At 38.2% G+C, this 15,754-nt stretch overlaps 1 protein-coding gene across 1 annotated transcript in view; it reads right to left on the bottom strand.

The window, feature by feature from the left end:
• The window catches only part of Uba5 (Ubiquitin-like activating enzyme 5), a 72,099-nt gene that overhangs the window by 17,013 nt on the left and 39,332 nt on the right, over window positions 1–15,754 (bottom strand). Inside the window, exon 5 of the mRNA XM_067159315.2 lies at window positions 619–746. Within this exon, the coding sequence (XP_067015416.1) occupies window positions 619–746 (128 nt within the window). The remainder of the gene's footprint in view (window positions 1–618; window positions 747–15,754) is intronic.

Below are 15,754 nucleotides of genomic sequence, written 5' to 3'. Positions count from 1 at the left end.
GTGGTTGCGCATTGACCTGCTGAAATATGGCATCTGGGGTGCCGTGCAGAAAGGGTATGGCTATGGGTCGCAGGATGTCATTCACGTAGGCAAACTTGTCACAATGCCTGGACATGCACCAACTGTGATTTGTGGTTGTACCCAATAGCACCCCACACCATAAGGCCTTGAGTTGGCGCTGCATGTCTTGTGCGAATGTAGTCAATGTGATGCCTCACCCCATCTGCAGCAAACCAAAATGCGGCCATCATTTTCAAACAAACAGAATCTGGATTCGTCCTAAAACACTATCTATTCCCATTCCTGTCCCCAGTGACGTCATTCCATACACCATTGCAGTCTAGCATGTTTATGCACATTAGTCATTACCTTTGGTTTATAGAGACAACGAGAGCCGCAGCCACATTTTACCAGTCGGTGGTAGTGCGCTGAGATATCAATGTGGACCTTGAATCCGAGGGCTGACATGTTTCAAATGCTAATAATATCTTCAGAACATACTAATGCACATCTCCCATTAATATGAACTTCCTATCTCTAGTCTTTCAAGGTGTTCTGGTTTTTATGAGCGTGAGTGTATAATGCACTTATAAACGTGAACTTTTTTTTCAGACTTACTTGAGAGTATTCTGAACCAAAAATCCAGCTACAATTCCCATTGTTGTGGGCAAACTTGCAGCACACACACCATCACGCTTTAATGTCTTCTCATCTATATTGGATGCTACTATCAGAGGGGGAGCACACTGCAAAATTTAGTACACATAGCATGAGATCACAGGATTAATTACTGAATTCTGGAAATAGCAATTATTGCAGAAATATATTTATAAATAAGTTGGTAATATTAAAATATACAGTAAACCTTTAATTTTTCAACATTGGGAAGGACAAAGAAATAAAGGAGGAGGATTATTTAGCTTATGCTCTGATGAGAAATTTAGCCAATCTGAATTTAAATGATCCTTTTGTTCAGGTGTAATGGTGGTGGTGATAGTTGGTTTAAGGGGTAAAACAACATGATTATCAACCCCTGTAAACAATATTAAATGATGAACAAACACAAAAATTAATATCAAATGGAAGATCAGTTAAAGAACTGGAAAGAAGAAAAGTACAAAGTAATATAATTTAATACTGAAATAGAAATAAACATTTCAAAGCAAAACATTAGCTCCCCTAGTAAACATTTGGGAAAAAAAAAAAAAAGAGACCATTCTTACCCATAATGCATATGGTGAGATCACTAGTCACTTCATAACTGGCTAATATGAAATTAGCAGGTTAAGGTTTCCTCTAAGGTCAGGGATATCCATAGACTCAGTGAGGAAATGGGCTATTGTGAAATCGACTCCACACAAACACAATGAGGGGTTATCTCTCCTTAGGAGGTGAGAATGACTGTATTGTTCTTCCATGACCCATCCATGACCAGCATGAAACTACAGCCTTACTCATTTAGAGTCAAAAATTTCATGTTTGGGCTGTATTGAATAGAGATTACAAAACAATAAGTTCAATTGTAGGATCTTGTACAATTTAACATTGTTTTACAGCCTTACTCAGCGAAGACCAGAAAGAAGACCATTCACTCCACAGTTGTCCTTTTAATTGCCCAGACTTCTTGGGAGTTTGAATAGCTAGTCACAACAATTCCCAAGGTACCGGGACCCTTCAGAACAGCTGAGAAGAAATATTTCTAACAGACGCATCCATAGGTCTAGGTGGTAGTGATACTACCTCCTTTGCATTCTGATCTACTGATGTTTTTTTTTTTTTGCTATTCCCATGTAGGAAGAAAGGCTAATGAAGGTGATTCTGATGTCAATATCACACAACCTGATTAGAAAGTCATGGATCTGATGCACCACGGGTGTTATGGGAAATAATCTATCATTTGTAATAAATTCAAAGAGTTGGTAACATAAGAAAGTGGCATCATTTGTATGCTAGCATAAACTGCTGAATTTCTAAGATGTAAAAAGCTCTGCTGCATATATGCTAAACTCGTTAGGTAGCAAGATTTCATGTCATTATTATAAAATGAACAAACATCCAACATTTTCATCAACTTAGATCAGTCTGTGAATACTAGTTTTGCATCTCAAGTACTAATAAAGGAAGCTTTAGAAATACCTCCAGTAGACAGAGGTATCCATGTTCATGTTTGATTCTTGATGCAAATCTGTCTTCATAATTAGTCACAGAAGAACCTCGTTTGAGGTCCAGACAAGACAACTGCCTACAGCACATCCAAATATGAACCCAAGCAGTCGATTCAGACTGCAACCAGCCATATGGCTCTTGGACAATTTTTGTACCGGTACCCTTGATGATGTCAGATATTGAAAAGGCACATAGTTCAGCTGTAGAGACAATGTATAATTCTAGCAGCATAAGTTAAAAACTCTGCTATCTTCTAAATAGAATTTCTGATTCAGCAAATATATTGGGAATCTGGCTAGGCCAGAAAGTTCCAGCTCCCAGCCAACACCTCAATGGTGTATACTATTCAAAAGATTCATTGTGGATGATCTTGCTGCAATTCCATAGTCTAGCCAGGAAACTGCAGTGGCTTAGTAAAATTGTAGCAGCTCCACACAGTCAACAGACCACTTTCAGTTGACGGATGCAGGACTACCACATCTGTCTCCCGTCAAAATGGTGTCTCGGAAACCTACAGGAATCTACTCTAGTAAGGCAGTTTTTTGCGAGCAAAATTTTAGGTTGAGGAGCACAAACCAAAGTTGAAACTACAGTTGAACCTTGGTTAATAGCCGGCTGCAGCTGTCTTTTAGCAACTGCCATCCTTCAGAGCAGGAATGTAGAGCCAAATCATCTGCAAACAGGAATGGAATTATTGCAGGCCTAGCAACAACAATTATGTTATTGACTGTGGTTGCAATCAAACACTCAAGAGATTGCCGAGTTACTCCATTTTCCTAATGGTAATCGTACTGAAAGGGAGAGAAGACTACTCCTCCAAGATCCACACAAAAAGCAGGATAATAGTTCTCTCAAAGCTTCCATTTAAAATGCTGCTTAAATGGCAACATGAAATTAATTTTGTCTAAAATTAATGATTTTAAATGACTGTAGTTCAAATATTACAGTACCATTATGCAACACACAACACAGGAACATAGGACCCCTCTAGTAACATAACAGTCACAGAAAATTCCCATCTGACTGACCACCCACGAGAGTCAAATTCGACAGGTTCCATGGATGTCCTTAAGGTTTGTGTGAACCAGAAGAGGAAAACACAATATAAGTTGAATCAGAGAGCTCAGCAATGTAGTCCTTTAAGCTCCCTTAGGAGACTGGTTATCTCAGATCGAGTGGATATATATCACAGACATTTCGGAATAATTAAGCTCCAGCTATTGTGCAGTAACAATAAGACTCAAATAGCTGGTCAACTGTTCTCACTTCTTATGTTTTATATTGTGAGTCTGTAAGTATGGTATCATACTCTTGGGAAATTCATCTGGTGCACAAGAAATTTTCATTATCCAGAAAAGCTTAGAAGAATGAAGAATAGCAAAGGCATATCTGTACAGGCCATGAAGACACTTGGAAGAATGAAAGGAAACAGTTTACAAACCTCAATCTTGCAAACTTAAAAAAAAAAAAAAAGGTTCCTCCAAATAATATATTTCTTGCCTTACACTTTAGATTTGTCCAATACAATCTTTACCAATGATTTGTATAGCTCTATTACATGATGAAAGTGACAAGCTACATTTAAGGAAATATGTTGTGTTACCATTTAAATTTGTTTTAAAAGCATGGAAACGCATCCTTTTATTCTTCTTCCGCTTTTCTCTATACCTGTGAGGTCGCGGGGGCGAACTGTGTCACACATATGTGGATTTGGCCCTGTTTTATGACCGATTGCCCTTCCTGATGCCAAAATGCATCATTTTATTGGTTAAGTGTAAATAAACCTCTGTGTGCTACAGCCAATCTAACCATCATCTATGATCATGTGCTCCTTCCTTTCACCTGCAGTTGTCCTCGAGAATATGAAAATTTTCAGTCAATCACAGTGTACCTCATGATTAGAGTTCGTGGTTTATAGCATTTAAAAATCAGAGATTTAGCATTTTGATTTTCAAATTTAGCGTTTTGTAGCATCTAAACTTCTCAAATTTAGCGTTTTGTAGCAAATTGGTTAAAAATAGGCATAATTTGCTAAATTGCGCACACAACAGTTGGGAGTAAAATCATACTGTTTAATCACACACTGCTCGTCATGCAGTTTTGAATTCACTATGGAAAAATAAGACAAACATCAACGTAAGACTGCAAGAAGTATTAACGAACACACAGGAATATGCTTATTTTCAAATTTACAAACACAATTTCAAAGTGAAAAATACTATTCTGAACGTATTTATTTATCACAGTACAACACACCTACAAGGAAGAGGAATTTCAATGATGATTTAAGTACAACCTGCCAATTGTTTAAAAGGTGTCCTCCTTCATTTGAGACCGCCTATCAGTTACAATTATGTTTTACTTGCTTAAAAAAACTCTACATCGACACTGTTCGTAGAGGCCCAAGTGGACAGAAGTGCTGCCAAGGCAAAGGAAGGCCTGCAAAACATTTTTTTCTTCTTCAAGTTTTTGATTGCAGAGTCGGCACATCAATATAGGCCATCTGTATCCTTACATAAAAATGTCCCGATTTGTAACTTTCGGCATGCTGTTTGATCGTCACTTCGCTTCCACCCATGGCTAACAGACAATAAAATAAATCGCTACCGTATTTTTAAACAGAACTACTACTCAACACCAATGTCAAGAATAACCGACTAAGATCAAGGGTCAACACACAAAGAGAATGAACGTGGTGCTTGAAAGTGTATTTGCTGTTTGATTGACTGGTCTTTGCAGTGCTCTTTAGGCAGTGAAAGAAATTCCACACATTGAATGATTTAACCCTTTGGCCTACTTGTGAAAGGAAATATTCCCTTACATACTATTTATTTTTTCGTCACTTTAACATAAATTTGATTAATCACATAAGAATACACAAAGCAAAGTGAGCTTTTAGCTCGTCTAAAGTAACAGGAAACCAATGTTTTTGTTCGTAGGTATTACTGGTTTCAAGGGAAGCAGATAAATTAGCAAGAAATGTAGGGGCATAGGCATTGGTTTCCTTAGTAACGTGATTCCAGAACTGTGGGGTTAGAAATTCATTCCCTAAGTCCATTTCTTTCGGATTATTACCCAACCCCCTCCTCACTATAGAGTGAATTTCAAAAACTGGTTTACATGTTACAGAAAGAGGCTTATTGTCAACAAGATCATAATTCCAAGTATCATTTTACTAGACGTCTCAACGGGCGAGTTGGCCGTGCGGTTAGGAGCGTGCAGCTGTGAGCTCGTATCCGGGAGATAGTGGGTTCGAACCCCACTGTCGGCAGCCCTGAAGATGATTTTCCGTGATTTCCCATTTTCACACCACGCAAGTGCTGGGACTGTACCGTAATTAAGGACACGGCCGCTTCCTTCCCATTCCTAGGCCTTTCCTGTCCCATCATCGCCGTAAGACCTATCTGTGTCGGTGCGACGTAAAGCAACTCCCCCGCCCCCTCCAAAAAAAGGAAAACTAGACTTCTCACTCGCTCTTGTTGCATTCTGGTTTTGTCACATAGTTTCAATTGGCACTATCATCTCGGAACTAAAATCGGAATCACTTTCATCACTATAATTTGAAGAAGAAGAAGAAGTATTTTCACTCTCCAGAGAATCTTTTCCACTTTTGAACATCCTATTTTCAAGCCAGGTACGAATAAACTCATCCATGCCGCGCTTGGATGCCGCCATGATTGTTTACAACGAGCGGCAAAATGAGGTGCTTTTAATTTTCCGTATTTCAGCTCAGAGTTACTATTTACACAGAGAAAATAGCATCAGGTATCATCTGACATCAATCGGTTAGGCTGCAAAACAAAGAGAATAAATCTCTCCGACCAGCTAACTGCGATAATGAACTTACAGATGTTCCGTGCACCAAGACGGAAGTGTCCGTCAAAGCATGTTACCGCTTTACAATCGCAATGGGCGCCGTAATAATTATTTCTCCTGAAATAAATAACATTTTTATCTTATTTTTAAGAAAAATGCATCGTTTTTAAAAATATATATGTTTATTTCGTATAAAACTGAGAGTTTCGCATCTATTTCGCATAAATTGTATAATTTCGCATTTTATCGCGAATTCGAAACCGCTAAAAACCACCCGTACGGGTCATATAAGATGAAGGCACATACACTGACAAAGTTTCGGCATATTTCGCATTTATCGCAAATGCTAAAAATCACAAACTCTACTCATGATTGAAAGGATGATATAAGAACATATTTTAAAAAAAATTATTCCTCATGTATTCTTTTCAATGAAAAAGGAGTGCCAACTTACATATATGCAGATTTTAGAAGTTTGCTAGAAAGAGCAATACAGTAGAAACTTGATTACCTGTCCCTTGATTCACCATTCTGCGGATTAACTGATGTGCAAGAAAATTTAATCTTAATTTTTTAAAAGCAATATACAGTGACTCCAAAACAGAATGAGTGCACTCTTCATATCACGAGTGACTAGCTTCATCTCTCATGGAGAAATCTTCAGACCCCAGAACTTTAAAAACAAATTAAACAGATAGTTCCTATATCTTGAAATCATTTCTTTTTTGGGGTCACTGTACAATAATCCATGCACATAGATTGGCAGTCTGCAGTGAAGACGTGACTTCATACATTTTTACTAATTTTATATTTATTTATTTACATATTTTACGCCCACACTGCAGCACTTAAATAAATCCATATACACTACAGTCTTCACAATATTAGTTGTAATGTTTTCTCAACTTACTCTTCTCTTCCCAGAACTACCTCATTTTTTTCTGACCTGGCCACTCTGTCTTCATCTGTAATGGTGTACTGTTTTCGTTTGACTGTTTTTAATTTTAGTCTTGTATCTCTACTTCTCAGAATCCTCTTCTCCTTTCTCTCTGCAATTTGTCTCATTGTTATATTCAGCTCTTCTAAATCATTCTGGACCTCAACGAACCAGTTGTTCTTGATTTTAATTTTCCAAAAGAAATTGAATAATTGTTTCAGTAGTCTGGTCTCTGGTAGTCTTACTATGTGGCTGAAAAAGGCAATTCTCCTTTTTTGCATTGTATCCACAATTGATTCATTTTCCCAATAGACTGTTTCATTCAGCAGCAGTCTGCATTGTCCATTTACTTGATGATTTTTATTGATGATTGTCCTGATAATCCTTCTGTCCATTTTTTAGATTTTATCTGTTGTTGCTATGGTATTCAACTTAAACAGAGTTTCACTTGCATAAGTTGCTTCAGGTTTAACTACTGAACCATAATGTTTGAATTTGGCATTTATCGAGAGAGATTTCTCATATGTTGACTATGTGACTCGTGCTTGTCTCATTTTTGTTGTTCTGTATTCTATTGAGGCTTTCTCATTTAGGTTCCAAGTTATAATTTCCCCAAGATACTTGAACTTTTTTACAACCTTAATTTGTTTGTTATCGTTTAGTTGAATGACAGGGGTGTCCACCTCAAAGGTTGGCATAATTTCTGTCTTTTCAAATGAAATTTGTAATCCCACTTTTGCTGCAATGTTTTCTAGTTGTTCAATTTGGACTTTAGCCTCTTCCACATTATTTGCCAGTAGTGCAAGATCGTCTGCAAATGCTAAGCAGTTTAGTTTTATATTTCTACCAATCTTGATGTTCAGTTGGCATTTCTTTCTCCATTCTCGCACGACCTTCTCCAGTACACAATTAAACAAAATAGGTGAGAGACCATCCCCCTGCCAAAGTTCAGTTTTGATTGTAAATGGCTCAATAAGGTTGATCGGTTTTCTGTGAACACCAAATTCTTGAAAGGTACTAAAATTTTATATTGTGTAAAATCATTTAACTTTAACTACTAATATTAGAATATTAGAAGTATCCAGTACAGCATGGAAGAAAGGGAAGCTATTCAAAGTCAACAATCACAAACATACTTTATTGTCTGTTCCATTGCTGACGAATAATGTAATGTGCCTATTTGCAGTCCACAGCGCATGAAGCATGGAGTATGTAACCTGGTCTTTTCCATTTCCTGAATCGTACCTACAACTCTCTCTTTCCTAGCGTTTATCCCAAAGTATGGGGTCGGCTGCTTTGCTACATCTCCATTTCGTCCTATTGCTGACATCTTCAGGTTTTAAACCAACATCATGCATGTCGGCCTTGATATTGTCAGTCCACCGCTTTAAAGGCCTTCCACATGGTCGTGTTCCTCCCGGATCAACTTGGAGAGCTGTTTTAGCAACTGAGCCATCCTGCCTTCTCATAACGTGACCGTACCAGGAGACGCACTTCCCTCACTTTCTCCACAATTGGAGCGACGCCAAGCCTTTGTCGAAAATCTTCATTCTTATGTGGTTACATCGAGTTAGTCCAAGAGTCCATCGAAGCATCCTCATTTCCATTGTATGAAGAGTCTGCTCGTGCTTTTTTGTCATTGGACGACATTCTGCCCCGTAAATAGCTGCTGGGCATACCACAATCTTGTAAATTTTTGCCTTTAGATGGTGAGGCATCTTTTTATCTCAGAGGACTCCGGTGACTTGTCTCCACTTGAGCCAAGCTGCATTTACTTGCACTCGGGTATTAAAAGTGGCATCACAGTTCAAAGTGACAACTGACCCTAGGTATTTAAAATGCACGGTTTTCTGCAAGCCTTGAATATTGATCCTTATGGTCCCACTAGTTTGGGAGCCACATTCTAGGTATTCGGTTTTCTGGGTGTTGAGGCGCAGACCATTCTCAGCTAATTTGTCACTCCAACTTTGTGTCTGGCGTTGGAGTCCAAGGCGTGTTTGCTGGGCAAGTACCACATCATTCGCATAAAGAAGGGTCCAGGGATGCGATGTCTGTATGTCAGCCGTTGCTGTATTCAAGCAGAAGATAAATAATAAAGGCGATAGAGCTGAGCCCTGATGTACACCTATAGTGATATCAAAAGGCGGAGAGATTCCAGCTGGACTCCTGACCACACTAGTTGTATTATGATACATAAGTTGTACCCAGCTTACATAGGCTTCCGGGACTTCATGACTACGAAGAGCTCGCCAGATGAGGTCATGCGAGACTCAGTCAAATGCTTTTTCTAGGTCCAGAAATGCCATGTGTACACTCTTCTGCCTCTCCTTATGTTTTTCCATCAATAGACATGTGGCATGGATGGCATCGATTGTGCTGCAGCCCTTAACAAATCCACACTGGTTGAATATTACTGTGACAATGTTTCTGAGCCTGTTGTCCAGCACTCGTTCAAATATCTTCAGTGTATGGCAGAGGAGTCGAATAAGGCGGTATGTTGAAAAGTCGCTCACGTCTCCTTTACCCTCCCAGATTGGGACTGTCGTGCTAGTTGTCCATGCACGGGGAAGTTTGTTCTCGATGATGATCTGGTTGAAGAGTGCGGCAAGGAATTCTGCAGCAGGCTTGCCAAGAATTTTCTAGATTTCTGCTGGTATGTCATCTGGGCCAGTTGCTTTACCATTCTTCATCTTCTTTATGGTAATCATTACTTCCTCTGCCATAATCAAAGGCACGCTTCCATAGACGGCATCAGAGCTTGCAATCGGTGGATGATCAAATTCTTTGTTGCTGATATCTGCAAAATAGTACACCTACAACTAGCGTGCAATGCATAGAATTCAACACAAATTATGTAGGAAATTTTAAATCCCCACATTATCATTTATTACTTGGGACCAGTTTTGGCATAATGAATGCCATCATGAGCCAAATAGGGAAACTTATGACATATTGCACCCGTCCACCTCCCGAGTCCCAGACTAGCATTTATCTCAGGGGTGTCGGTTCATTATTTAAATCATCAAATATAAGTATAACGGCATAATAGAACACGGGGATGAACGGAGCAACTTAAAATTAAAAAGGGGGAAGGCTCGATTGTAACTTGAATTTAAGGACTCCATGATAGGACTAGGAAGTGACTGTTACTTTAAAAAGGGCATCATCTAACTACAATAAAAAGATTATGAGAGTGGTTTCCTTTGAAATAATTTGCCAGAAGGAGCGGTTTATTACGCCATCTGACGTATGAAACTTTGATACACTTGGCAACAACATTTGAATTTACACACATGTTACATATATAAATCACTTGCCATACCGCAAGTGGTACCAATATCTTGCTGCGTTGCTTCTGAAATAAAATGACATTTTGGAGGTATAATTTACGGATCGATTCCATTTGAATCGAACCGTTATTCAAAGATATAGCTTCCTTCTATCGGGAGCCCGAGCATAACCCATGTTACGGTCGGCTTCCCGATTTAACTAAGATGATGTACTCCGGCTATATACATTTTTCCGAGACCGGTACTCGGACTGGGTAATGTTTCTCGTGAAATGCGAAAACTGGATTCCACGGACAGTTCCTATCTTACGATATCCAGCTGGTGCCATACCACTGAATTAGCATTTACACATTATTTACATGTGATCTGAAATGTCACCAGTTAGCCTCAGTAGACTACTGCCACAGATGAGATAACGAGAAGCGGTGGGAAAATACCGTGCCAGTGACCCCCCTCGCATCGCGAGCGAAATAAACAAACACGCCAAGTATACAGTCACATCGTCCCATGCGGAAACCGTACAAAAACGAGGTAAACAAAATGATTCTAATATTATCATTCGCATTATTCAACATCCGAATAGAGGGATATCGTCACCAAATAATTTAATCCACGATCGTCACAATATTCATGAAATTATCATCCTCGAAATTATTATTATTATTATTATTATTATTATTATTCAACGGTTCCTGGCACTGTCACGTTTGATTAATATCATCATTATTATGCGGGATGCAAACACAAATGGTTATTACAGTTATTATTATTCTTATATCCCTCTCGTGGTTATTATTATTATTATTAATGAATAGGTGACTCAAGATATTATTATTATTCACGTCACTTAAGAGGTTATTATTATTAATGGACCGGTCACTTCCGCCAAAATATATATTAAGATATCGGTCGCAATTACAAATATTTCACTGATCAACCAACGACATCATTACCGTTATTATTATGACAATTATTATTAATCCGACCGCGATGATTTAACATCGTCCTTACATTGTTATTATTATTATCGGTTGCATATTATCATTTAGTTTCCCGTTTAACATCTTTATCAACGCTCATTTAATTAAGGCGGTCCAATCCTTTATCTGCAATATTTATTATTATTATTATCACGACATCATGATTGTCCTCGCTCGTCATTACAATGAATACAATATACGACCATTTATGTGGAATCTGAACTCTCATCATCCTTGGATCCGTTGTATATCAACGAATATCTGTGCAGTCTATTTATTTCGTACATGCTGTCACGGGTTCGAATGCTCCCCGCTCTGTAACTCAGTATTTCTCTGTGACACTGCCCGTACATTTTACACTCATATCAATATCCTAAGTGTCTCTCGTACGGAATTTATTTTCCTCTCTATCTCAATATTCCTCGATTCATTTATTTCTCACAGAATTATCAACTGACTTATTTATTCATTTCTGACATCGTACGACCTTTTATTATCTGACTGCAGATTCTTTCACATTTTCTATCTCGTTTTGATCTACGCTTTAGTTCATTCTCCACAAATAATCGTAACATCTGAAATTATATTTACCAAAATTTGACAATCATGGTCTCGTAATATTAGCACTACATGTTCCGGCTAATGAATCGCAACTTCAAAATGCGACATTTATACGTAAAAAAATATTGGACCGTAATTTAAACCACACGTTCATTAACATGTACGGATTATTAGCACCGATCTACATTTCAATATTATTAATTGACCAAATTAAATTATCACGCACTTTAATTCCGAAATAAAAAAACGACATCCCGTCATTAAATGATTCCCAATAAACTCAACACTTGATCACATGAATTATTATTATCTCCAAATCATATTTAAAAAAAATATCTTCTTTAAAAAAAATAGTTATATCATTTATTTATTATTATTATTAAATATTTAAACAAAATTTCGCCTGTAATACGGTAGTCCACTCGTAATATGTTTAACGCATAACCCCTTGTACAAACTCAATTTATTCTGGCTCTAAACACTCCAGATATGGTTTACTTGGAATATCTTATATTAATCGCATCTCACAAATTTAACAACTTCACTTTGAAAATATGACTATATTAATTACAACAAAACACCACTGGTATGGCGAAGCTGGATTTTCCTTCCATGTCATTAAATGGCTCGTTAAGATTTACAAAACATAAAAGCACATATCGGGTCTTATTTAACTAGCATAACCAAAATCAAATGTAAAGAAAATTATTGACTACAAAGAAAATATGAATGCATGCATGACTTAACGTACTACACTATATATACAAATTTACATCTCCCACAAACTGAATACATAAAAGACCCGATTATTTACATTATTATGATTTACTACTGTCCGTGCTACAAATTTAGGATGGGGTCGTTAAGCGACCCATCTTGTTACAGAAGGTAACCAAGTATAATCAAATTATTCCCATTTTTCCCATCACGATAACATTTCCCAAATATTATTTACAGTTTAGTATTCATCTTAGTTATCGGTATTCCATTGCAGCTTTGCAGACGAGAGGCTCCATCCGGCCCCTCTCTGCGTTTTACTCCTCCATTCTTGATGGCGTAGTTTCACAAAAGATTTCCTGGCACACTACCATTTTACACTCATATCTTGATTACCACAAACCTTCACCATTTACAACGTTAACACTGTATACTTTAACTTGGATACAACAAATTTCTATCCTAGACCCAAGAATTTAATATATTTACACTATTTAATCTTCGTCCACCTACCGCACAATGGACCTGGACACGTACGACGAGGTGTCAGCTATTACGCCCGTCGCGATACGCTTGTTTCGTACGGCACTCTTGACGTGTTCATGACATCGGTTCGGTATAGCAAAGTACAGGCTACTACTTCCTTAAAGTACTGTTCGTCACACAGTCTATTATGTACGTACTTATGGTGATATACTTTATACTACTCTCTTGCAGTGTAATTACTTTACATCACTGATATTCACAAATGACAAACACTGTCCTACGTTAACTATTTCTAATTCCTGTTGCTTAAGCGCGATCACATTTTACAAACACTGGCGGATGCTCGCGCCATTAAATGACTGTACGTCCGTAGAATTCTAAGTTAGCGGCGACCAACAGTTCAGCTCCCGATATACAATTCACGTGTGCTGGCGACCGTCAATTCAGCTCCAACGATTCAAGACAAGTGTGGCGAGGATCCCTTGCCCCGTATATATGGATGAAGCCTTTTTCCCGCGGATTCGTTGACGTCATGCCCCTTAGGGAGGGGGTGGATTTTTAATATCGGTACTTGCACTCCGAATTGGAAGTTAAAATTTACATCAAATTTATCCACTCCGCTAGCATATCTGCTGGATAAAATATGAACTCCTGGTGATCACAGATTTAGGAGATATGGGTGGATTTAGCTCCTCACATTTCGCGCCTTCGTAAGCGTCTCTTACAACGTGGTCTTCTTTCAGCCAATGAGATTCAAGCTGTCTGGTTTCCAAGAAATCCAGCCTTCAATTTAATTAATTTGCCAATAAGTATTGATTATTTTTCCATGCGTGACATCTAATAACTTCATTACATTCATCCGCGTACTCATATTAATTTATTACTGATTACTTTTGTGGTTACGAAAATATCTCATCCATCATTCCTTAAGATGGTATCACTGAGTCTCCCATCAAATTTTTACTATTGGCCGGCAAGCGGTCACGTGATTTAAATCTCCACCTGCTCGAACTTAGGCTAGCGAACGTACACTCAGCCGCTGTAATTTTCCATGAGGTCACGGACTTTCCGTCCTGCCAAAAATATCCCAAGGTATTACTCATGTGGTGAGTTTCCTTTGTATGACTCTCCCCCTTCCTCTTTCTGACCAAGACTTATTTGTGGACTCTGTATTTCCTTGTATGCCAACTAATGATATTCCCTGCTGTGAAGTAGCTAAAAGTTGTCGTGTTGAGCTAATCCGTCAGGCTCCAGTCTGTCGTCCTTCCTTCGCTCTGATTTTGACATTACATAAACGAAATATTTTCAACGTCCCTTCTGTATTTCAATAAATGTACCATATATATTATCAATCAAATCATGACTGACTATGGGCCTAAGTCACTCGGGTTCAATATATAATAGAAACATAATCATGTTAGACCCTATAACTAAAATATACTAAGTAGCTTGGGGTGGATATCCATATTATAAACAAACCCTGTTTTTTACAAGTATAAAACTTGAATGTCATATAACAACTGTTTTTTCTACAAATCTGGGTGTGTAACTTTCGTCTCATTCTCTGCCAAGGTTACACTCCTTCACATCATCGGAATACATATTGTACATATTTCGCAGTACATGGCAATCAGAAAGCAGCCAAGCTGCATCGCTGTCAGTCTCCTGGATTAATAGAAACATACGGTACAACACGTCGTAGTGCAAAGCAAGGAAAGTTAAAGTGAATATTTATCTTGTGCATTCTAACCGCCAAAGGTAGAGCTTTCATTGACCCTTTGCAAAAGATAGTTTAGTGATTTTACATGGCGCTGCTTGGACGACAGCTCAAGATGCTACACAAGACTGCTGCCAATTTAGGAACTCAGGTTTGGCTAGTGACAAGACCATTAGTCTGGATTGACTAGGTCTAGCAGTTTTAACCATCCAAATTAAAGTGAATATGCCTTTGCTGGTGAGATGTAGTGTTTACATTGCACTATGTCTTCTGGTCATCATCATCATAAACCATCTCCAGTTTCCCAGGTGTAGTATATGAGCCTCCTCCATCTCATCCTGTCCTTGTACCATTCTTCCTCCACCAACTTGTCCCAATCATGACCTCTCAGCAGTACATCGTTCTTAACTAAATCTATTCATTTCCTTCGTGGCCTTTCCACGGGTCGTCTTCCTTCTACTTTTCTGTCAAATTCCTTCCTTGCAGTTCTGTTTACTGGCATCCTCTTCATGTGACCAAACCACTTCAGTCTTGATATCTGAATCTTATTGAGGAGAGAATCATCAATTCCTACTTCTTCTCTAATTTTCTCATTCCTAATCTTGTTTTTCCTGGTTTTCTGGATCATAGTGTATAGGAATTTCATTTCAGCTGCCTGAAGTTTGGAATTATCTCTACTGGTCAGTGTTGTGGTTTCGAGACTGTATGTAAGAATTGGTGTATAATAGGACTTGTACAATGTCATTTTTGTTTTCATGAGTATTTGTTCATCCCACAGCAGGTGTTTTACCTGGTAGTAAAATTGTGTTGCCTTATATCTTCTGGTATGGGCTAGAATAAATTTGTTACTTTCATTGATCTGTCTCAGTCTCACCCTCGGCTCTGATAATATGAAAGTGACCGAGGTATGAACGATGCTAGTAATACCATTCCTTAAGCAGAAAGTCTCTGTTATGAATGGTGTGAAAATATCACACACTAGCGAATGTACCCGTGCTTCGCTACGGTATTCTACATTGTATTCGAATATCGAAGTAAATAGTGTACATGCAGTAAATAAGATTGTTTTAAAATTGCATGCCTC

The sequence above is a fragment of the Anabrus simplex genome, chromosome 1 (assembly GCF_040414725.1).
Source record: "Anabrus simplex isolate iqAnaSimp1 chromosome 1, ASM4041472v1, whole genome shotgun sequence".
NCBI lineage: Eukaryota > Metazoa > Arthropoda > Insecta > Orthoptera > Tettigoniidae > Anabrus > Anabrus simplex.
The sequence above is the reverse complement of the archived record's forward strand: the minus strand, read 5'-3'. Positions and strand labels throughout refer to the sequence as shown.